The sequence below is a fragment of the Haliotis rufescens genome, unplaced genomic scaffold (assembly GCF_023055435.1).
Source record: "Haliotis rufescens isolate VD_foot unplaced genomic scaffold, xgHalRufe1.0.p SCAF_34, whole genome shotgun sequence".
NCBI lineage: Eukaryota > Metazoa > Mollusca > Gastropoda > Lepetellida > Haliotidae > Haliotis > Haliotis rufescens.
The window spans coordinates 172,149-196,797 of NW_025964046.1; the positions used below are offsets into that span (position 1 = coordinate 172,149).

General features: G+C 38.2%; 2 protein-coding genes across 2 annotated transcripts in view; one reads left to right on the forward strand and one right to left on the reverse strand.

The window, feature by feature from the left end:
* Nucleotides 1–4,938: 4,938 nt before the first annotated feature.
* On the reverse strand, nucleotides 4,939–6,586 carry LOC124123831. The gene is made up of 2 exons (XM_046487014.2): nucleotides 6,411–6,586; nucleotides 4,939–5,706 (listed from the first exon to the last, which is right to left on the reverse strand). The coding sequence occupies exons 1-2, from the start codon at nucleotides 6,571–6,573 to the stop codon at nucleotides 5,519–5,521; spliced, it is 351 nt and encodes a 116-aa protein (XP_046342970.2). The 5' UTR covers nucleotides 6,574–6,586; the 3' UTR covers nucleotides 4,939–5,518.
* Nucleotides 6,587–16,713: 10,127 nt separating this feature from the next.
* The window catches only part of LOC124123832 (histone-lysine N-methyltransferase PRDM9-like), a 41,710-nt gene continuing 33,774 nt past the window's right edge, over nucleotides 16,714–24,649 (forward strand). The window contains exons 1-3 of the mRNA XM_048380972.1: nucleotides 16,714–16,846; nucleotides 17,258–17,309; nucleotides 21,241–21,421. Of these exons, the coding sequence (XP_048236929.1) occupies nucleotides 17,298–17,309; nucleotides 21,241–21,421 (193 nt within the window). The 5' untranslated portion in view covers nucleotides 16,714–16,846; nucleotides 17,258–17,297. The remainder of the gene's footprint in view (nucleotides 16,847–17,257; nucleotides 17,310–21,240; nucleotides 21,422–24,649) is intronic.

Genomic DNA, 24,649 nt, shown 5'->3' on the forward strand with positions numbered 1-24,649 from the left:
CAGAAGCCCATACAAAGTAAATATGTGTACATTAATGTTGTAAGTGCAACAGTGTTACTAGAATGTCATCCAGTATCAAATCTGTTTCCAGAATGGCACATATGTAAGTGTCTCTTGTGATACCCCCATGTGGATGTAGCGGCCATAAAATTTCTGAGTCCTGTGATGGGATTCGAACCACGGACCTTGTGATCTGAGGTCGGACGCCTTGTCCACATGACCAGAGAGGTTAACCCCGTCAGCAAGCTGACAAGGTAAGGATGTCATCTGTAGGATGACTCCACGCCCTGCTACATGGACATCAGGATGCAACACACAAGGCTGTTCGTATGAAAAGGACATGGTAGTGGTTGATGACAAAGGTATCACTAGTTACTAAATATATAAAAGTAATGATTAATACATGCTCAAATGAGACCAATGTGTTTACCATGAACTTTCAATTTGTCTTATTTCTAATATTTCACACATCTAAAATAGGCAAACAGATTATTAACTGGCCTCAATGTGGACATCATATGACTTAATTTCTTCAGTTTTTATTATCCTGTATTTGCAGGAAGACAGCATATTCAACGATTTCAATTCTGTCGATGCGGGCCAGAGCCAATCACGCTGATAAGGTTTCGGAAGCTGCTGCGATGGATACATGGCCTGTCATCTGTCAGTTAAAGGCTTCTGTGAAACACTACGTGCTCGGCTACCAAAGCAGCATCAAGGCTTCGTTTCTTTGGAGGTTGGTCCTTATTGAAATTATTTAATCCAAAAAAAATATGTATGTCACAAGAAATAAGAAAGGCTAAAATGACTGCATTTAACTCAGGTGTTATATAATAAACCATATTTAATTGAATAGTACAATATCTCCCAAGGGTTAAGTCAATAATGTTCTGTCCTATTATTAGTATGACTGCTGTATATATAACATTTTCAGTACAGCCGAAAGAAGAATAAATATAATATCAATCATTTCTTTTTCTGTCCAGCCATTTTAAATCAGCATAAATATCCATGAAATACTAACAATGTAGAAGTCTCTCATTATTGCTTTGGGTCATGTAGGTTCATGAGTTGGAATCATGGTGAACATACTTATTGATACAACTAGTTAGCAATATGTATCTCCTAGTTATGATACTTATCACTGTCTGGGCGGTCAGGTAGCCTAGTGGTTAAAGCGTTCGCTCGTCACGCCGAAGACCCGGGTTCGATTCCCGACATGGGTAAAATGTGTGAAGCCCATTTCTGGTGTCCCCCGCCGTGATATTGCTGGAATATTGCTAAAAGCGGCGTAAAACCATACTCACTCACTCACTCACTCACTTATCACTGTCATGATGATAAGTATCATAATATCAAATGATGAAATTACTACATTAACCACAGGAATAATGAGGGTTATTGGAGCGGGGCGCTTATTACGTCGAATACGGTATGTTTAATATCAAAAGACACAAGGGTGCCATTCTCTATAGATCATAGTAAAAATACATGTGAACCAATTTAAAGTCTTAAATGTGTGGAGGCGTATAGTACTAGTATGCTTGAGCCCAAACCCTTATAGACCCTTGAAGATTCCGGGGTAGAATAGGTCTTCAGCAACCCATGCTTGCCGTAAAAGGCGACTATGCTTGTCGTAAAAGGCGACTAACGGGATTGGGTGGTCAGGCTCGCTGACTTGGTTGATACATGTCATCGATCCCAAATTGCGTGGATCCATGCTCATGACATTAATCACTGGATTGTCTGGTCCAGATTCGATTATTTACAGACCGCCGTCATATAGCTGTAATATTGCTGAGTGTGGCGTTAAACAACAAACCAACCAACCAACCAACCAAACCCTTATAAGTCATGTGGTTACAGATCTATTAACAATGTAGTAATGTAGTGATCGACTCTATTTTAAGCATGTTATTTTTTGTAACCATAATCAAGCTCGATTATTTTTCAAGGAACTGATGTACCACAAATTAGCTATAGGATACACAAAGTAATGATACTGATAGTTCTTTGAAAGTTTAACATACATTTTGGATGTGCTTGTTAATTTTACTGCTTGATTTTTTCATGAAATGAATAACATAATCAATATCACTTATGCATCATAGTTGCATATCATATGTCATGTTTACATGCCAAAGTTTATACCCGTTTTGAAGACACACTGAGCACTACCATGTTGTATTTTTTTCTTTTTTTTTAGTATTGGAACAACTAGCCTTGTTACTGAGGAAGTTTTCTGTAATATAGTGGAGAAATGAGATTTGAGGGTCACAACATAATAGCTATATCATGACTGTCCCCTGAAATTTCAACAAGTATTCGGTTGTCACTTATAGCATGATGATTATTTGAAAAGCCTTTTTTTTTTAGACTCATTTTTTTATTTCCCGAACCTTTCGTCAAAAGAAGAAAAATAAAAGGTATTATCCTATTTACAATATAGACAGTCATCATATGAAATACATGTATGAAAGCAAAATATAATCGTTGTAGAAAATGGTACCATATTTTCTCAGCAACCAATTACTAGCTCATTTGAGAAGTATAAATGAGTGAGTGAGTGAGTGAGTATGGTTTTACGCCTTTAGCAATATTCCAGCAATATCACCGCGAGGGACACCAGAAATGGGCTTCACACATTGTACCCATGTCGGGAATCGAACCCGGGTCTTCGGTGTGACGAGTGAACGCTTTAACCTCTAGGCCGCCCGACCGCCCCTGTTTACTTGTGTCTTTTACTAATAATGAGATAGTGTTTACATTGTAACAGGCATGACTGGCTACTCTCTTTACTTACCATACACATTTAAACTGGGGGTTGACACTTGTCTGATACAACTGACTTATCAATTTAATGTTTTTCAGTACCTGAAATGTTATTTAAAATCCCAATTGCTCAACTGATCAAAAGAGTATAGACAATAGAATAATGTGTAGTGTTAACAGCTTTAAATCTTTTGTTATATTTAGGGTCAGTTATCATATATAACAATTTTGTGTATGGAGGTTCACAAATATAGTTTTTTTTCATTTGCTGATGTCTTAGGTTATCGTACACAGAAATCATCAGATGTATTCAAATTAGGGCTGGGACGAGTCCAAATTTACTACCCGGGTAGCCACCCTCCTATTACCCGACCTTACCTGGGTACCCACTGTATGTCTCAGAAGATGTCCGATTGGGAACATTTTTAGAATAGCCCTGGCAAAACGTATCAACCCATGCTTACCGTAAAAGGCGACTATACTTGTCGTAAAAGGCGACTAACGGGATCGGGTGGTCAGGCTCGCTTGCGTGGATCGATGCTCATGATATCAATCACTGGATTGTCTGGTCAAGACTCGATTATTTACAGACCGCCGTCATATAGCTGGAATATTGCTGAGTGCGGTGTTAAACAACAAACCAACCAATCTCATTAGTTATACTATTGTCACTATTAAAGAATGGAAATAGTATTACCTTGTCGACCATGTGAACAATTTCCTCCAGTATGTGATTTACCTCTGTATAGGTTGGCATACAAACAATGGTTAACATGTAATTAATGTTCATGCCTTGAATGTTGTTAATTAAGAATTGACTTTCACTTTGTGTGAGTTCATTGGAGTATGAACCTTCATAGAGTGAGGGCCAAACTGTATGAACGTCGGAGCTGTATGAGCGTGGAAGTAGTCCGTCAGTGTTTATGTCATTTCAAGAACACGGTCTCTGAAAAAACGTATGAACGTCAAATTCGCGGTCATGTGACCGACCTCTCGTCCAATGGAAAAGCCGTATATTGTGTAAACTCCAAATTAAAGAAATAAAGGAACAAATATATGAATTATGTTTGTGTTTATTAGACAGAAATAAAGAATTGTTCCTAAAACATGACACATTTTCTTATTTCACTTTTTAATGACCTTTCAACACTTAATCTAGTTTTTGAAAACTCTTTGCATATGTAGCAACCATAAAATTTCTGAGTCCTGTGATGGGATTCGAACCACGGACCTTCTGATCAGAGGTCGGACGCCTTGTCCACATGACCAAAGAGGTTAACCCCGTCAGCAAGCTAACAAGGTAAGGATGTCATCTGTGGGATGACTCCATGAATACACATATAACACACACACTTCCTAATGTAAGTGCAAGGGATTCTTTTTCATGGGTTTTCTAGATTTTCACTGGCATGAAACTTTTGCTATCAGCACCTGACCAGTGCCCATTGGTTTTCAAAGTGCAGTAGATTGAGCATTCATCATTTGAACTATCACATATATTCGAAATAGAGTAGTTCAAGTTAGGGTTACAAGAATATTGTACTTTTAAATGTTCAGCACCAGTTCTGTCATATTTCACGCACATATTCGAATAGGCTGTAGCACCAGTTCTGTCATATTTCACGCACATATTCGAATAGGCTGTACCACCGGTTCTGTCATATTTCACGCACATATTCGAATAGGCTGTACCACCGGTTCTGTCATATTTCACGCACATATTCGAATAGGCTGTACCACCGGTTCTGTCATATTTTACATATATATTCCAAATAGTCTATGTGTTTAGGATTTCAAAACCACAGAAACACGTTCATAGCGTCTTCTTCCCAGGCTGTAGCCGGTTCTGTCATATCACACATAAAAATACTGTTTCTAAAGATAAATGGACCCGTGAAGATCCAGGGTAGAATAGGTCTTCAGTAACCCATGCTTGTCATGAAAGGCGTTTGTGCTTGTTATAAGAGGCGACTAACAGGATAGGGTGGTCAGGCTCGCTGATTGATGCATGTCATCTTATCCCAATTTCGTGGATCAATGCTCATGACGTCAATCACAACCAGACTCGATTATTTTTCAGACTGCCATAATAGAGCGGGAATATTGTGGAGTGCGGCATTACACAACAAACAAAACAAACAAAGATAAATGACAAAAGACATTAAATGTATTCACGATAGGATTATTTATTTGATTATCAGATAAAAAACAAACATTATCAATATATTGCTCTTCAGTCTCTCTCAGATCGAACTCATCATCTTCCATGATCTCATCTTCTTCACACTCCAATACCTCTTGCAACAAATCTGTGAACATTGTGGGAACCGAAACTTTGCCAACAAATTTCTCATATGCAACAGAGCAGACATGCAATTGTCTTTCAAGAAATAAGCCTTCTTGAAAAAACAAAGATTTTTCAACTCTGTCACAATGAGAATCATGTGTTGGACCAAAACAGACTTCAATTCCTGCTTCAAAAGATCCTGTTCTTCACAAGATCTTTTGGCCAGGAAAATATAGCTGTATTGCCTCACTTCTGACAGGTTAGCTGACATATGTTAGGTGGTGAGTGTTAATTGCATTCAATTCAGTTATTATTATTATTATTATTAACTTGGTATTTATATAGCGCTAGTTTCGAGACTGACTGCTCAAAAGCTCTCTTGAAGCTCGCACAGTTGGTATGGCTGTATATATTTTGCTGAACAAGTATGTCTTCAGATGTTTTTTGAAACTGTTAATTTCACTGAGCATTCTGAGTTCTTTGGGCAGGGCGTTCCAAAGAAGAGTACCAGCTCTTGCAAAGCAGCGATCCCCGTGGGAGATTGTTCTTGATGGTGGCACTGTGATTAAATTCTGTGAGCGTCTTATCAATATAAGACTTTGAGGTCTTCATTTGTCTTGACAATCTGATGGAGATATTTTGTCCTCCTGAAAAACAGAACACAAGGCACAGTTAAATGAATAAGAATGCCTGACAACTAATGTATCACAAATATGCTCATGCGTATCTTTCACCAATTGTCTTGGCTATTGATGTTTGTTCAGTGAGGAAATAAAGGGACAGTTCGCAAATAGTCATGCAACATTAAACTGCTAATGATCACCATCAAATGGGGTATCACAAAAGTGAGGACATGCATTGGTTTGTTTGTAGAAAAGTAAACTAAACATAATACCATCAGCTCACATTTCAACAAGTTTTATTTTATAATAATTATTTTCTAATTGAGTGAGTGAGTGAGTTGGGTTTAACACCGCTTTAAACATTATTCCATTTATGTCAGCTTAACGTGGGAGGAAAGCCCGAAGTGATGCAGGTCTCCGACGTTTACCACTTCGGTGAAACCCATGAGCACGGGTATGGTGCTGACAAACCTAGAAACATAATCGGGGCGAACCGGGATTCGAACCCACAATCATAGGTTTCTGGCGTGTCCAGGGGACGCAACTCTGCACAGCGAGTCGCGGCGCCTTAGATGACGGGCCACCCGTGCCCCCTAATAATATTTTCTAAATACATAAGGTATAATAATAAAAGAACAGTTTAAGCTTACACTCATAACATTTCTTATGTTTAATGAGTTCTGATTTTTTTACATAAAGTCTATGAACTGCCTTATGCATGAACTTACTTGAGTATTTTTTGTTGAGTTCCTGCAAATAGACTTTCTCAATGCACTGTTGCCTCAATTTTATCAGGAGGGATTTCGACTTTTTCTGACGAGCTGATGACAGAAGGGAGAGGAACTGCTCACTACCAGGCATCAGGTCAGACAGGTTCTTCTTTGTCATCATCCTTTTCACTTAGCTCTGAAACAGTAGGGACAACATGCAGTTCAAACATAGCAGGAGGTAAATCTGTCATCTAAGGTGAAACACAACTCAAGAGGTGAGGTGAGGTGAAATTGGGTTAAACGTCGCATCCAAGATTATTGCACTTATATAGCAACGTGCATGTACGTGTATGTCTTTGTGTGGCTGCTTGTACTAGTCCGGACTGATGCCAATTTATAAGGCTAGCTCACTGAGATACCATGCTGCAGTTTAACATGAATACCCCACTTAGACACAGTATACTGACTAAGAGCCGACCAGTCCTTGTTTTAGCCCCTTAATGCCGAGCGCCAGACAGGGTAACAACAAGTACCATCTTTTAACGTATTTTGGTATGACGCGGACGGGGATCGAACCCAGGACCTTCCTCTCTCCGGACGGACGCTCTACCTCCAGACCGCGGAGGTGGTCCCAACTCAAGGAAGTTTCGTTTGTAAATATTAATTCAGGTGGGGCAATGATATACTTACGTTTCTATTCAGATTATCAGATCTGGATAAAAGAGAATTAAATATGAGACAAGAAAAAAAAGTTTAACATCATGTAAACAGTATGGTGCAAAGTATCAAACCACAACACATTTTACACATTTGTCAGTGTGCTATAATATATAAGAAGAAAGAAATTGTTAATGCTGAACAATTTGCTGGTAAATTAGTAAAAATAATGATAAAAAAAGGAACTGCAATAAAGGAAATGTAAGATTTGATTAGCTACACAAATACTAGTATCAAATTAAATTTTAGTCACAATACCATGAATAATATTAATTGAAGGAATCTCATTTACGCCAGTGAAAATAATCAAATCTGTTTCCATGTACTTGTACTTCCATTACCGTATTCGACGTAATAAGCGCCCCTCTCTAATAAGCCCCCATGGCGATATTTGCTAATACTGACTGACTGAGTATGGTTTTATGCCGCTTTTAGCAATATTCCAGCAATATCACCGTGGGGGACACCAGAAATGGGGTTCACACATTGTACCCATGTCGGGAATCGAACCCGGGTCTTCGGCGTGACAAGCTAACGCTTTAACCACTAGGCTACCCGACCGCCCCTGCTAATATATTGGCTAGTGAACAATCCCAATTGATCAATGTACACAAGACTTCATTATTTGTGTATAATACGCACTCGTTTAATTATAGGCAATTAAATTCTGGAAAAATATATATGTCGTACATAAACATTTCAGGCTCTCAGCATAGACCACGAAATTTATCTCTCAACTGTTTTTTCCACCAAAATAATATTCTAATAAGAGCCTCATATTTCTAATTTTGAGAGAGCCCTGGGTGCTTATTACGTCGAATACGGTATCTCACTCAAGACCTTGACCTTTGACCTTAACATGAAATGTGCCCAAACGATTCCCCATGCCCATATGGGCACAGTGACATAAAGTCAATTAGGTAATACACTATATACACCTGATCATTGTTTCCAACAAGCATGGAGTTCTTGGGACATATTCTATCTCTGAGTGTTTGCTCAGGTTATGACTGGGAAATGTTGTCTGTTAATACTTACCTGAGTTTGTTCAATTTTTCAATTGTGGCGCAGTATTCCTCTTCAATGGAAAGGGGTTCTGAAAAAGGGTTACTACAAAGTATAAGTATTTTAAAAAAAATGTATTTATTTTCTGATATTTGCAGAATAACATTTTAATACCGTATTTGACGTAATAAGCGCCCCGCTCTAATAAGCGCCCACGGCGATATTTGTTAATATATTTGCTAGTGAACAATCCCAATTAGCACCCCTTCCGTTTGATCAATGCACACAAGATTTATTTATTCATGTATAATACACACTCGTGTGTTATATGCACCCTTAATTATGGGCAATTAAATTCTGGAAAAATATATCTGTCGTATATGAACATTTAAGGCTGTCAGCATAAACCACGAAATTTATGTCGTTTTCTGGGTTTTTTTAAACCAAAATATTATTTTAATAAGAGCCCCCTATTTCTAATTTTGAGAGCGCCCTGGGCGCCTATTACGTCGAAGACGGTTATTCCCAAAACTAAAGTTGAAGTAATGAAATGATGTACCAGTAACATAAGAGAACTAAACATTTGAGAACTATACATCTTTATTTCCTTTGTAAGTTGGGGGCACGGGTGGCCCAGTCGTCTAAGGTGCCGCGATTCGCTGTACAGAGTTGGGTCCCTTGGGCATGCCAGAAACCTATGATTGTGGGTTTGAATCCTGGTTCGCCCCAATTAAACACAACTCACTCACTTACTCCTTTGTAAGTTCAAGGAAAGATAGAACTTTTTTTTTTTTTTATAGTTTTGACATATTGTTCATGTTGATGTTTGCTTCATTTCTTGCAGGTTTAGAGAAAGTAACTGATACATTTTTTTTATCACGATAAAAGACTTTTATACATAAATTAGATTTGTTATGTAAGTGTGTGCTATTTCAACCTTGTCAAAGCAATTTTAACATTTCCAATGAACCCTAAATACAAGCAATGTTAACAACCCTATTATTATTCATTGTATTTTTTTGCTGATAAAAACGTCAGTGACACCTTGGATTAAAGAGACCAAATGTTTGTGTGTTATACCGTATTGGACGTAATTAGCGCCCAGGGCGCTCTCAAAATTAGAAATAGGGGCCTCTTATTAGAATAAAATTTTGGTGAGAAAAAAAACAGAGTTGAGAGATCGTAAATTTCGTGGTTTATACCTACAGCCTGAAATGATACAAAGTCTTGCGTATTATACACGACAGATATATTTTTCCAGAATTTAATTGCCCATAATTAAGGGTGCATATAACATGAGTGCGTATTATAAGCGAATAAATAAGTCTTGTGTACATTGATCAATCGGAAGGGGTGCTAATTGGGATTGTTCACTAGCCAATATATTAGCAAATATCGCCTTGGGTGCTTATTAGAGTGGGGCGCTTATTACGTCGAATACGGTACCAGCACCTGTGGGATATAATTACTACATTCTTACAATATGTCTTTGTACAGGAAATAAGTACATAATAATAAACCCTAATTTGAAAGAAAGTCATGAGATACTTTCCACTTGGTTCGTTATAAAGGCAAGTGCCATTGCATGAGCCAATGTTTGTTTGTTTGTTGTTAAACACTGCACTCAGCAATATTCCAGCTATATGACGGTGGTCTGAAAGTAATCGAGTCTGGACCAGACAATCCAGTGATTGATATCATGAACATTAATCCATACAATTGGGATCAACGATATGCATCAACCAAGTCAGTGAGCCTGATCCTGTTAGTCGCCTTTTATGGCAAGCATAGTCGCCTTTTATGGCAAGCATAGTCGCCTTTTATGGCAAGCATAGTCGCCTTTTATGGCAAGCATAGTCGCCTTTTATTGCAAGCCTGGGTTAGTGAAGACCGGATTTTCATGGGTCGCATAAGCTAATGAGAATACCTGGCAGAGCAGCCAACAAGTCCTCGAGAGCAGCCTTGCTAGATTGCTCCATTTCAGTGGCCTTTTCGTGTCTTCTGACCAAAGTTGTAGCTGGTTGAAATTAAAACAGTAAAGATTACCTTCCAGTTCAAATACACTTTAAACATTAAGACATAAACAAATTTGTCTGCACATGGAACACATACTTAACAGAGTGAAACCTTTGTAACTTCAACAGATAAGGACAGCCTCCGTGGTCTAGTGGTAGAGCGTCCACCCGGAAGGTCCTGGGTTCGATCCCCGGCCACGTCATACCAAAAGACGTTTAAAGATGGTACTTGTTGTTACCCTGTCTGGCGCTAGGCATTAAGGGGCTAAACAAGGACTTGGAGTCAGTATACTGTGTCAGAGTGGGATATTCATGTTAAACTGCGGCATGGCATCTCAGTCGGCTTGCACTATAAATCGGCATCAGTCCGGACTAGTACAAGCAGCCACACAAACACACACACGTGCATGCACGTCGCTATATAAGTGCAATAATCTTGGACGCGACGTTAAACCCCGTTTCACCTCACCTCAACAGATAAGGACCACATACAATATATCCAGTTATTATTATCATATTTAGTCAATATTATGTGACAAAAAGGATCATTCTGGGACCAAAGAGTTAACATTAATTGCAGATAAATAAGAAAACACATTAAAAGGTAAAACGTCATAGCTTACAGATGAACATATTATCAGAGCTCCAGATAAGCTGCGTATCTGCGTGAAATACGCATCAGAAAAGAAGAAAAACGCAGTAAAATAAAATCCAAGCGTATCAAATACGCAACGAACATTACAGATACGCTACAAAAATAAAACTTGAGCGTATCATCAAAATATTGTGAAGTAACCCTGCGTATTCGATTAGCAAATCAGCAACTTATTTTGAAATTATAAACGGGCATTCCGTCAACCTTGCCAAACTCCTCGATGACAGTTACATCATGATCATTTGCCATCACACTTTCTTGTGAAAGTATTGTGGTATTTTTGAGTCTTATAAAGCTCTCAAACCCACACAATACCAGTTTGCAGGGCCTAGATGAATAGTGTTTTTAAATATTTAAGTTAAATACCCACATGTGTAAAAACTAGTGGGTAACAGAAATTTACAGTATACACCCAGATAGAATTACTGATACCTAATGATTTAGGAATGCATGGGTAAAATACCCACAACACCAAAAGCTTATCTGGAGCTTTGTATTATCCTTCACAATATGACACTGTATCATTGTGGTACAGCAGTTGCTAATCCTAAGTATGATTGTTACACACCACATTTGTCTTGAATGTTTTGGCCAAAGTGGAGAAGGGCATCACTGAGGAGGTCAACCCTGTTGTCTGGTGTCATTTCCTTGGTAATATTTGCAAATTTTCCCAGATAAGACCACAGTCTCTCAAGACCTTCTCCATCTGACAGACCTGCTCCTTCTGACCTCCGTGGACTGTACAAGACCTTCGCCATCTGACAGACCTGCTCCTTCTGTCCTCCGTGGACTGTACAAGACCTTCTCCATCTGACAGACCTGCTCCTTCTGTCCTCCGTGGACTGTACAAGACCTTCTCCATCTGACAGACCTGCTCCTTCTGACCTCCGTGGACTGTACAAGACCTTCTCCATCTGACAGACCTGCTCCTTCTGACCTCCGTGGACTGTACAAGACCTTTGAAAATAAGTTCCTATTTAACAATACATGTATTAGCAGACAATATATATTTTGACAATATATATACATTTCCTGTTTCCTGCTTAAGAATAGCATAACTAAATTGATCACCAAAAATACAAACATGGGCCGTTTGTGTCCATAGCTGGGAAATATAGGTACAGATAGCTTGATTTTGTTCACTAAGTCACTGTGATGTGAACCTTTCTGAAAAAGAACAGAATCATAAAAACAGACTGATGCTTAAAACTGGAAGGACGGTATTTCATGGTTTGGTAGAATATTCAGGAACTGCTTGATTGAAATACTTTTACCTCAGCTGACTAAGAAGAAAGTCAAGTCTAAGTATTAAAAATGATTGTATTTGTAAGCTGTAATGTTTCCCAAACATACAGTTTACACAAGTAAATTAAGTTTGACAATACCTGCAGGTGGCTGTGTGGATACATTATATGCATGTTTGTGCCAGTTTGACTCTGAGTATCCTTATCTATAACAATAACACTGTAAGGATGATGTGGGTAATAGTAAAAGTGGGTCAAACTATTACATAGTTTATGCTCTAGATCATAACTAAAGTACACATTAAATATTCTGGGATAGCACTACATATCTATCTCAATCACGAGACTACAGACAAGCAAATGTTTATTTGCCAAGTAGGCCTAAGTATTACATAATTTTGTTAAAAGGCAGACAGCTAGTCTGTCTTACAGACCCTGATACAAATATATCAACTACAGCCCATGCAAGTCTATAATGTTTGGCAAGTCTAGCTTACTGCAGTATCAGGTGAAAATGACGAGAATCACTGAGCTCCCCTTTTATTTTATTTTTATTAAGACAACTGAACAACTGTTTTTTCTGTACGATATGTTCATTTCAGAGACTAGATGTTAGTCTAGCAGACAGCTTAATTTCTCTTTCTTTTAGTAGAGCAAAACAGAAACCAAAAACCAAAAAAACCTTGAGTGTCTTTAATTGTTTAGAATGGAGTGAGTACAAAGAAACATGAATATGGATATGCTTCACTGTGCAGGGTGCATTAAATAAAAGTAATTATTGTCCAGAATTTAACAAAAGAGATGTTTTTTTTTGCCTAAGCGAAAAGTGTCAAATTCAATATAAATTAGCTTCTGAATTATATATTTTTTCAGCATGGCCTAATATATACCCCTCCCCTGTGGGGATTCTGGTTTAGAATATAGCTGGAATATTGCTGAGTGCGCCATTACATATCACATAAACAAACAAACATCAATGGACATATCTTCCAGTACAACGTTGGAGCAGAGACCATATAATGGTCTCTGATTGGAGCAAGGCTACCGACTGGCCTGCGTTACATGACGCGATGAGGTCCGTGACTAAATTGTACCTGTCTTTGTACCCCAACTGTGTGGACCGTCGCTAAAACTACATTCACTGGTTTGTCTGTTCTAGATTCCATTTACAGGCCACAGTTACATTGCTGACGCTTTTTTTCATAAATAGCAAATCTTTACATATATATCCTTGATACCGTCGGATCAACTCAAACGTCAAACGTTTTCGGACTGCAATGTTCATCGTGATTACTCGAGCTATAACGGGGGATAGCATCACACAGCCATTGTAAGTATACAGTTGATGGCTTGTTTCTAAGAGAAAATTGTCTTTTAAAAGTGAATGAGATATTTTACATTTGTTCATGTGATTAGAGAGTAAACTACATGTGTCTCTTACGCGTCCGAAAACCAGGGGGGAAATATGGATTAGCAAGGGAGGTAACTCATAACGACATCGTGTAGTGCCGATAATAAAAACATATAAAACATTGTCTGCAAACATATATTTTTACCGATGTAGACACAACACGGTCGATATTGATAATACGAACGGTTCATGATTTTGACTAGATCTACCAATTTAGTTTTAGATAGATGGAATGTTTTACTCTCATCCTGCTCTCGACATACACTATCCGTTGATTACAGACCTTGACCTTCACGTTTTCGCAACGACCCAAAGAATTGTAGATTATAGATGGAACAGTAATATGGAGACTTGTTTAAACCACGTAAGCACATCGTCAAATAGTTTCAGTAGGCTGCCTTACTTCTTGATTGCACACGCTACCCAGTGATTGATCTGCATACGAAAGTGAGTGAGTGAGTTGGGTTTAACGCCGCTATAACATTATTCCAGTTATATCACGGCGTGTCAGCTTAATGTGGGAGGAAAGCCCGAAGTAATGCAGGCCTAAGACGTTAACCACTTCGGTGAAACCCACGAGCACGGGTATGGTGCTGACAAACCTAGAAACAAAATTGGGGCGAACCGGGATTCGAACCCACAATCATAGGTTTCTGGCGTGCACAAGAGACGCAACTCTGCACAGCGAATCGCCGCGCCTTAGACCACTGGGCCACCCGTGCCCCCGCATACGAAAGTGATACCATAAAGAAACGATTACCAATAGGCACATAGGTGACGTATAGAAACTACAGAACCTACTGTGTTGCTTGCCTCAATATGGCGTGCCTTGGATGAGAAATATGGTGTTGCCTAATATGGTCACGCTCTTTCATGTTGTTATTGTTATTTAGTGGTAGCAGTACATGTTAGTCTCCAGAGACGCATAGACCGTCTTTGTAGATCTACCTGCTAGTAGCAGTTCACAGTAGCTAACAAATCTGTCCTAGTACAGTCATGCCCCGCTTAAACGGACTTCAGATATCCGGAAACCTTGGTTCCCGGACGATTTTTATTCAAAACGAAATAATTACTATATAAATTTACCCGTATATCCGGAAATTCAGTTTCCGGAACCGGATGTAGTAGGTAGTAGGTAATATTTCCTGGATCGGGTGGTCAGCTTGATGTGGGAGGAAGGCCCGAAATGACGCTTGTCTTAATTTAATCTAAGAAAAGCGCCGAATGGTTTATAAATGTGTCACTGGATATAAATATAATATTCCGTCAATTATAATTTCTGAATAGCAAAATTCACCAGTACAGTAGTTGACTGACAAATAATGAATCGTCAATGAGTCAAACAAAAAATAAACATGTCATGAATTAGAAAGACGCCATTTCGGCCCTACGTTTTCTCTGACGTGTATAAAATTTTGTAATTAAAATTGAACAGCATGTGCGTTATGCGCCAGGAATGGGACTTGAACGTCCGACGTGTTGCTTCAGAAAATTAATACCGTATTCGACGTAATAAGCGCCCCGCTCTAATAAGCGCCCGCGGCGATATTTTCTAATACTGACTGACTGACTGAGTATGGTTTTATGGTATTTGCAAGTGAACAATCCCAAAAGCGTCCCCATCCGATTGATAAATGTACACAAGACTATTTACTCGTGCATAATACGTTTGTTATATGTCACCCTTAATTATGAGCAATTAAATTCTGGAAAAATATATCTGTCGTATATAAACATTTACGATCTTTCATCTCTGTTGTTTTTCACCAAAATAATATTCTAATAAGAGCCCCCTATTTCTAATTTTGAGAGCGCCCTGGGCGCTTATTATGTCGAATACGGTAAATGAACCACCTGGCTGTGTTGCCAACAGTTTATATAATGCCAACAAAGAAAACCACTTAGCAAGAGTTGTTGTCGGTGACGAAAATTAATACAATATTGATTTCCTGTCTTCAAAAGATGAAACATGCCTGCCTCCCGTCCGCTGCTGGAAACTGATCAGAGAGTCCAACTATATGTCAATGGAGTGTTTGTGTTTAATCCACCCATTGTTTCTTTCATATATAGTCTAGTGGTTAATGCGTTCGCTCGTCACGCCGAAGGCCCGGGTTCGATTCTCATAATGATTAAACTATGTGAAGCCAATTTCTGGCGACCAAAGTCGTCATGGCTCCGTAGATATTGCTCAGAGCGGCGTAAAACTACATCACAGTCACTGAAATTCACGTTAATGATCGAAGTGGGTGTAAAATAATGTAAAGGCATAATTCTAAGAGAAATACTGGACGATTTGGCAGGACACAAACTATATAAATACCGTTAATAGTTGACATTATTCCCAGGAAAGCAGATAAACGGAACTGTATTCCCGAATGACAACCAGGAGATCTATTTCGAGTAAGAATTCTTTTTCAGTCCGCGATCTAAATATATTTTTCTTCTAAAAGGATCGAAGACCTCAAACGTCCAATGCCATGCAAGTTCAGTTTTTGAGGTCGGCCTAATACCCGAGGAAGGACCAATTTAATTTAGGGAAAAGATTATATTTTTAAAAACACCCACACAAACCTCCCCTGAATCCCGAATATTATCCATGTTTTCACACACAGTCTCGATCATTGCTTACCTTGAAGTCAGGAATAATTTACACACGCATTGAGAAAAGGGTGACATTTGCAGTTGGAAAAATATCGAAAAAATGAAATAATATGAAGGATATTGACGTACACTAAATTTTATTTTTTCGTGTTATTTGCGTCCCATGCACGTAGCGCTCTTCTGGTCGAGTCCCGAATACTCTTAATATAAACCCTGAATCCCGCTTTCCAAGAGGGGTTGGCAAACTCATATTAACATGATAACAGACACAAGGTAATTTGTTGAATTCATATTTTCTGATATTACAATATATATGTATTTAAAACCCGATTATGGCTTTAAACGCTAATCCAAACACATTTCGACACATTGGGTTCATTAGAAAAAACCGAAAAACGAATGCACACTCAATTTATTATTTAAAATAAATTATAATAATTTGTCCTGTAGTACTAGTGTTCAGGTTGTTAAAAAAAAGTTCGCCTAACCAGGAAAGTTTATTTACAGGCACTTGTGGCACATGTTTTGTCAAATCTATGCTGTTTCATTAAAAAAGCTAGCTGGAACACGTCGCGTCAATGATGTCACGTGATTCTTACGCGGGAAATTGGTTACCGGAAGTGCCAATGTCGTCTGCTGCAAATACTGGCGTCTGCTATCTGTTGCGCAACCCATTCTTGAACACAGATTTTAGAGCAGCTCAGACAGGGCACCCAGTTATCTGTTTCCAATGCGCGAGACAACTGCCGAAAGCACTGAAAATATTCTCTTCAGAGTTTTTGTCTTTTTGAATCGATTATTGTGAGGTAAGATCCAGTTTAATGATTTTTTTATGTTGTGACTTTGATCATTTTGATTCGTGGTCAATTTTAAAACAGTAATCGACAGTTTCTAGTGTGGCCACAGGAACAATCTGTTTGGTAACAAGCTGATTTTCACATGTGGACTAATGTCATGTCGGCCTGGTCTGTATATATCTGTAAGGCCTGCACCTTTGAATACAAAGCGCAAATTCCGCACAAAGTTAATTGTATAATGATGTGATCATGTATGTATTGGTTTACATTCGCGTGATATGGTCGGAATCGAACAATCGATTGTGTTTTTCACAGAAAGTTCTTATGACTATGGAAAGGGTTTTGTCACTTTTATTTGTCTATGAATGATTCCAAGTTATGCACGTATCTTCATCTTCTCATTCTGATTTCATATTTCAGAGTGAGCTCTTCACTGTGAACATCGAAGTTGACAATCATCATGGACATACCGGTAAGTTGGGTTGAAGGGGTCGTCGGCACAGATAGCCAACTACAGAAATGTACCCCAGGTACGTTTCTGTATACAGAAATGTACCCTAGCCAAAATTAAAATCAAAATCAATATATTTTCTTGTGTTTCATGTGCACGTGAGTATAGATTTAAACGGCGAATTTCAGGGTGCGGGGGAATTGCTACCACTACCAGTCTTGGAAATACCTTTTATCCCCCTGGCACATAATGTGGGGAGATATAGTTCGATGCCTTTACCGTCCGTCCGTCCGTCCGTAGTCCTTTCATTTAGGCTACGGAACATATTCGAAAACCGTTCAATATTTTTCAACAAAACTTGGCAGATATATGTAACATATTCTGAAGTGGAGCCTTTTGCTATTTACGGATTTGGGGCATTTTTCTTTTTCTCAATTTCCATGGAAACAATTTGGACTTCGTCTGTAAAGGGTGGGGTAGAAGGTGTCATTTGTGGAGCACAATTTAAAAACTGTGAAAGGCTTTTCATCCAAACCTGGTACATGTATTAACCAAGAGCTGAAGTGATGCCTTTGCTATTTATGAATTTTAAAAAAATTGATTTTTCCGGTCAAACAAGTTTGACTTTGACCCTGTTCATAGTGGTGTGTTTGTCTGGGCCATATCTCAACTAGTAAGAATTCTTTCATAACACCTTCTACAAATAAAGACCAGGTTGTCAAATGGTGTCTTTTGCTATTTGGGGGTGTTTAAAATTTGTATATTTGCTATTTCTGTGGCAACAAGTTTGACTTTTTTACTCTTCATAGTGGTCAGTGTTTGAAATTGGCACTCGTACTGTAGGCCTAGTCCTTGCCAAACTGCCCAATGGTAAAGGTATCATAAGGACTTGTAGAAATTTGCCCTTTATAAGGCTTTTGCTACTTGTTATCATTATAAGGACTAGTGGACTAAAAATGTTAGTTTCTACCCCTGGTGGTGTGTTTGTGCGGACCATATCTCTACTTTTGAAACTGCACACACAAAGACCCATGTTGTCAACTGGTGTCTTGCTATTTAGGGATCTTTAGAGTTTATATTTTTTTCTGTTTCCATGGCAACAACTTTGACTTTGACTGTTCAAAGTGGTGTGTACCTGACATTGAAATACACAATTCCATGGTATTGTTTTCATAGCTCAAAAACTTGTTGTTGGTTGCAATATTCCAGACCAGATGATCCAGTGATTAATATCATGAGCATCGATCCACGCAATTGGGATCGATGACATGAATCAACCAAGTCAGCGAGCCTGACCTCCCGATCCCGTTAGTCGCCTTTTACGACAAGCATAGTCACCTTTTACGGCAAGCATGGGTTCCTGAAGACCTATTCTACCCCGAAATCTTCATGGGTCAGCTCAATAACTACTCTTGTATACGGACAGACATATTCGTTAGAAATTCTCTGATCCAGTTCTCTAAACAACGGTCAAAAGATTTGTTCATTCGAATTTGTGGGGGCTGGGGGGATTTGTCATCTCCTCTTGTTGAATACCTGCACCGTGGTGGCAGCTTGGTCGTCGGAAATTTGGACCATTTTAATGTTTCTCCGATTGTCAAACTCAGCAAAACTTCTTTGAATCTTCTTAGATTAGCCACTTAAGTTAAACATCAGCATTTCTAGCCAACTTTCTTGACACTTTCTTTTCTTTAGATGAAGTTTGGGCGGTACCGTCTTGACCTTGTGTCCTAGACATTGTCAAGATTGTGTTAACCAGGGTTAGAAATTAACACTAGCCCGCTAGCCCGAGGCTAGTACAAATTCATTCAGGCTAGTACAAATTTCCCCATTGTTTTAACATTACAAACTCATTTTATCTTTACTGGGGCTAGTGAAGCTTTTGAGTTTAGTTCTAACCCGGTTAACAAGTTTTGTGATTGGCTTACTTTTTTCAGCCAATCAGCAATGCCTTTACAGACAAGACATGAAAGAGAAACATCATTTGATACTTCGCTGGTTCCCGAATCGCCATTGATTAACAAAAAAACATTAAATTATGTATGAAGTAAACATTATTCAGTGTCTGCTCTGGCTTAAAGTTTCTTGGGGTCAGTTGGACCCCTTCAGCATAAAATTAGGGGTCCCAAACAAAAATGGAGGGGTCCAATTTGTAGCATCATAATATAACATAAACAACAGAATACAGTGGTTGTGAAAAATCAGACATCTTTTCGCAACTGCAAAATATCAACAAACAGGCAAAGTGAGAGAAAGGTTCACATCAGGACACATCCTGCTCTCATGACCAAGAGGTTTACATTAAGGGACAAACAATTTCTTAAAATGGAAATTTGATACTAATGAATATTTTAACACAAAACTATCCATGTTAATATCTAACTTTGTAAATGAAAAGGCAGTACACGGGTGATCAGCCATTGGTAAGGGGTCATAGGGGCAGACATTTGTTAATGTTTATATCTAGATCTTCCAATGATTTGAAGTTTATGGATTCAGTCAAGTTCAATGGCTGTTCTGATGCTACTGTACTGAGTAGTGAGTTCATGTCGTAACTGTGACAATGATCAATGAGTCATAACATAATTGGGATATCAAACAGTTTTTTTAAGTAAGAGTATGTTCAGGATCCAGCATTTCCTTCATAAATCTAGTCAACAATGAACATGTTTCAGGTGCTATAAATGTTAAAACATGTCATTTACACTAATAACGGTTCTGTCAAAATGTGTTTTGCAATTCTTAATATAACCCACAAGAGATTGAATTATAATCAGCTTGATAAGTCTGTTGTAGAATAACTAAATATTCAGAGTCCGCTAAATAAAAACAATGCTTACATTCAAGTGTCCGCATTTATTCTTTATCATATACAGTATGGCGGTATCGATAAATCTCGAAATCCACACAAACTGTCGACTGTTTACTTATGCAAATCTAAGCACGATATATTTCATTGCATGATTGAATACAGGACTCGTTGCGGTATGTCACGGCTACTTGTACACACGTTAACTTCTTTATGATAGTTTCTGGGATGTTTTTGAAGTGGAATTACCCCTACCTCCATTCGAAATTGATACGAAAAAGAACCCATTTGTTTAAACGAAGTCCCTTGATCAAACCTCGGTCGTATGTAAAATACAAAACAGGACGTGATGTAAACCATATAACCCACACAGGAACTTTGTTTACCAAACTCGGTAAAGAAAATCAGCATCGATCAATCCAATGAACAAAAAATATTTGAATCACATATTTAATAAGGTTATAAGCGTGCCCCATTTCAATCTACTGCGATAACATAGCGTACCATCCTACACGGTCGCTCGATTTCGCGGGTCAATGTTACCACGTTCTGAAGTATACCCTTCATGTGCCGGGCTATTTTTAGTTTGACACAAGGTCGGGAAATTTTCGACCAATCAAGCTAAATGAATTACGACTATATCCGACCTGCTTAATATGCGGCACCTGATTGGCTGAAGCAAAGCTACGGACCATACCAAACATTAATACATGCAAAACCGAAAATAGATATAGGTCAAGAAACCGGTTTGGGTATTTGTCATAAACAGGGAGAGAATAATGAAACTGGTTTGGTTCAGCAAACGGAAGTGTTAATCAACATGCTTCCCGGTCTTGTTTGGCAACAAATACCCTTACGCAAAGACGTACGTCTTTGATTTACGATAACAGTGTCAATTCGATATGAAATTAATAACGCCCCAGTCACTGCGTCCACGAGACCCACACATGTTACGCAGGTGCGTTCAAACTCATTTTTGTGCGTCCAAGATGCAAAAACGCGCTCTTCAGCCAACACTGATTATTCCACATGAGGGTTGGCTGTAGGTTGGGTTGTTTTGCTTCCTAGTATGTTTCAGTGCATATGTTTGTACATGATATGCCGTTAATGCAAACACTGACTGGAGAATCACTTATTTTACAGATCCTACCAGCTTTGAGCAGAGAAGGTGAGAGTCCCATTGACTACAAGGCCATCATGAAGAAGAAAGTTTGTGATGAAATCGAACAGTTCTTCACCAAGGCTGAACTGACCACCATGTCCAATTATGAAAAGCTACGACTACGAAATATGAGGAAAAACTATGAGATGATGGCTGAACTAGGTATGCTGTTGTTTTGTTGTTTATATATTTGGCATAAGATGAGTTAAGATTCTGAGTCACAGTAACCTGTGTTTGCTCGTGTGTAGTTGTTGAATATACTGGAACCCAGCGTTAGAATAGACCAATCCAGCCCCGACTGATAAGTCCCACCCACAAGCTGCCGTCCTCGTTTTAGGCGTTAGGGGGGACAACCACTGGCTATTCGCTATGGCGTCACAGCCGGCGAAACTTGAATGAGCGGGCGATGAATTTGGTTCAGAATGTTTTGTTACCAGTCGTGTGTCAAAAATATCAAAAAGAGTTATATATGATCTGTTTTGGGTTCTATTTTAGTTGTCAAATTGCATATGGGGAGTAAGAATGAGTCATATGTCTGATGTAATGGTGTATGGGTCAATGAGGAAGTCACCACGGCTGAAAGTTAGAAGTGTGCACTACTTCGAAGCACTCGCGTCAGGCAGAGCATAACATATTGTCAATATATATAGCATGTAAAAAATATATCACTCATCCAAGGGCTAACTAACTAAGTTTTGTTATTACTTTGTGTAGCAGGGCGTGGAGTCATCCCACAGATGACATCCTTACCTTGTCAGCTTGCTGACAGGGTTAACCTCTTTGGACATGTGGACAAGGCGTCTGACCCAAGTCAGAAATTCCGTGGTTGGAATCCCATCATGGGACTCATGGGATTTTATGGCTGCTACATTTGCATCGTAATTTAAGTGTATGGAAAGTACTGGAAACCGTAAACACAAGCACAAAGTGAGAAATCATGTGGATATCTATAAATAGAATGTCAACAGTTACATTGGCCACGTTTTTCGTCTGCTGCTCGAAGTGAAACCAATAAAGCCTGAAAGGCATGGAGTTAGTCATATTAATAAATAAACATAACAGAATAGTTGAATAAAAGTATAAAATCAAAGCAGTACCTTATTTTCCCCACTGCTACATTGGTTTTTGGACACCTGGAACATGGGGTTGGGTATGTCACCAGGAATAAATCTAGACCTGCTCAGGAGGCTGATATTCAGCCCTAAATCTGTAGCAGATGTCAGTAAACTGTCTCTCTTCAAATGTTTTAACATATCCAAAAATAATGCAGAATGTAAGGAAATTATGTTATTATTTTTTTTCCCAATCTGTTTGCCAAGGGCACTTAGTTTGGAATTCTAAATTTAGATCAAAATCCCTGGTCACACTTCCAGAATATTGGACTTAATAAACTGCCAACATTTAGGTACATGTTTGAAAACATTAAGAGGATCCAAGATAAAATGAGCACCTGTAACAGTTAAACTGCCATGGTTATGGCAAGTCAATCGGATTCATGTTCCGGAAAAATGAAACCTGTGTACCTGCAGTACTTCCCATCAATTAACTTGCATTGATAAAATATACAACACAAATTAAAATTCATATATGATCTTTTATTCAAAAGACTTGCTAATCCAAGCATTATTACTGCTAACAACTAAACATGTAAATGAAGTACAACAAATATCTCATAAGGAAGAGAATTTATGGGTGTTAACTTCTTAACTATGGGGAAAACCACCATCCTTAAATTCTCTTCCTTATGTGTATCACTTCTAAATGCCATCCAAAGACTTACATATGTCATAAGTCAAAAGCTTTAATCAACAAAATTACCTGTTGACATCATGACTGTTACTTAATAAGAAGAAATAATTCTTTCATTGCTCCAGAAACCACATACCTACAGGAAATAACACTAAATAATATTTCATTTTACAAATCACATGTGAAGTGACAAGTATTACTTATGCATGAGTCATTGAGACAACATACATTTAAATGCAAATATTAGGTTGCTGGACACCTGGAGTTCATTAGATATTTAAACATACATTCCAAGTATGCTTCACAAATACTGAGGTGGCCATGACCTTTCCTTAAATGATAAAAATATACACAAACACGGATTCAGACCAGTTCCGTGTCTAGGATACTGACTGATCGTCATCCATAATGTCATAAAGTTGTTCTAAAATTTGGTAAAGTCATATCAAAAGATTAAAACCCCACTTGAAAATGTCCTGAGTGAGTGAGTGAGTGTGTTTGGTTTAACGCCGCTTTAACATTATTCCAGTTATATCACGGCGTGTCAGCTTAATGTGGAGGAAAGCCCAAAGTGATGCAGGTCTCAGACGTTTACCACTTCGGTGAAACCCACGAGCACGGGTATGGTGCTGACAAACCTAGAAACATAATCGGGGCGCACCGGGATTCGAACCCACAATCATAGCGAATCACGGCGCCTTAAACGACTGGGCCACCCGTGCTCCCGAAAATGTCCTGAAACCAGCAAAATGTGAAGTAAACATGAAGCTCATTCTCAACATAATCATAACCAAAACTTGAACAATATGTAATTAACCAACATTCTTAATAAACACTAGCTCTTGCTCAATTACCAAATATTGACAATCTTCTCAAATCAAGGTAAAGAATTTCATTTTGAGTTAAATACATTTCAATATTCACAGTTATATATGACATGTATTAAGAATTATATAATTCATTCTGTATCAGAATTGATCAGGCACTTTGGATAATGCCTCAGCCCTGATCAGGGTGTGACAAAGAGATGCTGCCTTTGTTAACAAATTCTTTGTATCTTGAAATAAGTATCATGTGTTATGATACTGACAATGACTTTCAACACTTTCTTTTTTAAAAATATATTATTTAAAAAGAATTTTTAAAATAATATTATGTCCTATAGAAAGAGCCAACAAGCTAAGTTTTATACCAGGTGGATGTTGTACCATCAAATGTTTAGTGTTTTCTAGTAAGTGCAATTAAATCATATTAATCTTACTTTTATACGGCATCAATGAAATGACCGGTTGGAATAATTATTAATTACTTGATTAGATTATAATTTATATCATTACTTGACCATGTTACTCTGAGTTCATAAAAAAACTTGCTATTATTTCCAGTAAATTAATTAAAATGACTTGACACTTAAAATCTTTTTTAACGGTTATATTGTTTCACTAAAATGTATATCAGTAAGCTTCCACTACCAGTGAATAACCTATATTGCAAACATTTCTAAACCAATAATTTTCTTATGTCAACTAAGATTTTTATTTATTTCAATCTGTCAAAATATATCAGTAATTCACTTCCTTCTCACGAAATTGTCCTCTTCTTTCTAACCTTGAAGGGATGATTCCATTTCACAAGATTAGG

What these genes read in the sequence shown, in the direction of transcription:
- LOC124123831 (XM_046487014.2), bottom strand. Translation starts at nt 6,573, where the DNA reads ATGATGACAAAGAAGAACCTGTCTGACCTGATGCCTGGTAGTGAGCAG. An exon ending in ACTCAACAAAAAATACTCAA is followed by an intron (nt 5,707 to 6,410) that starts GTAAGTTCATGC and finishes TCTGTTTTTCAG; the next exon opens with GAGGACAAAATATCTCCATC.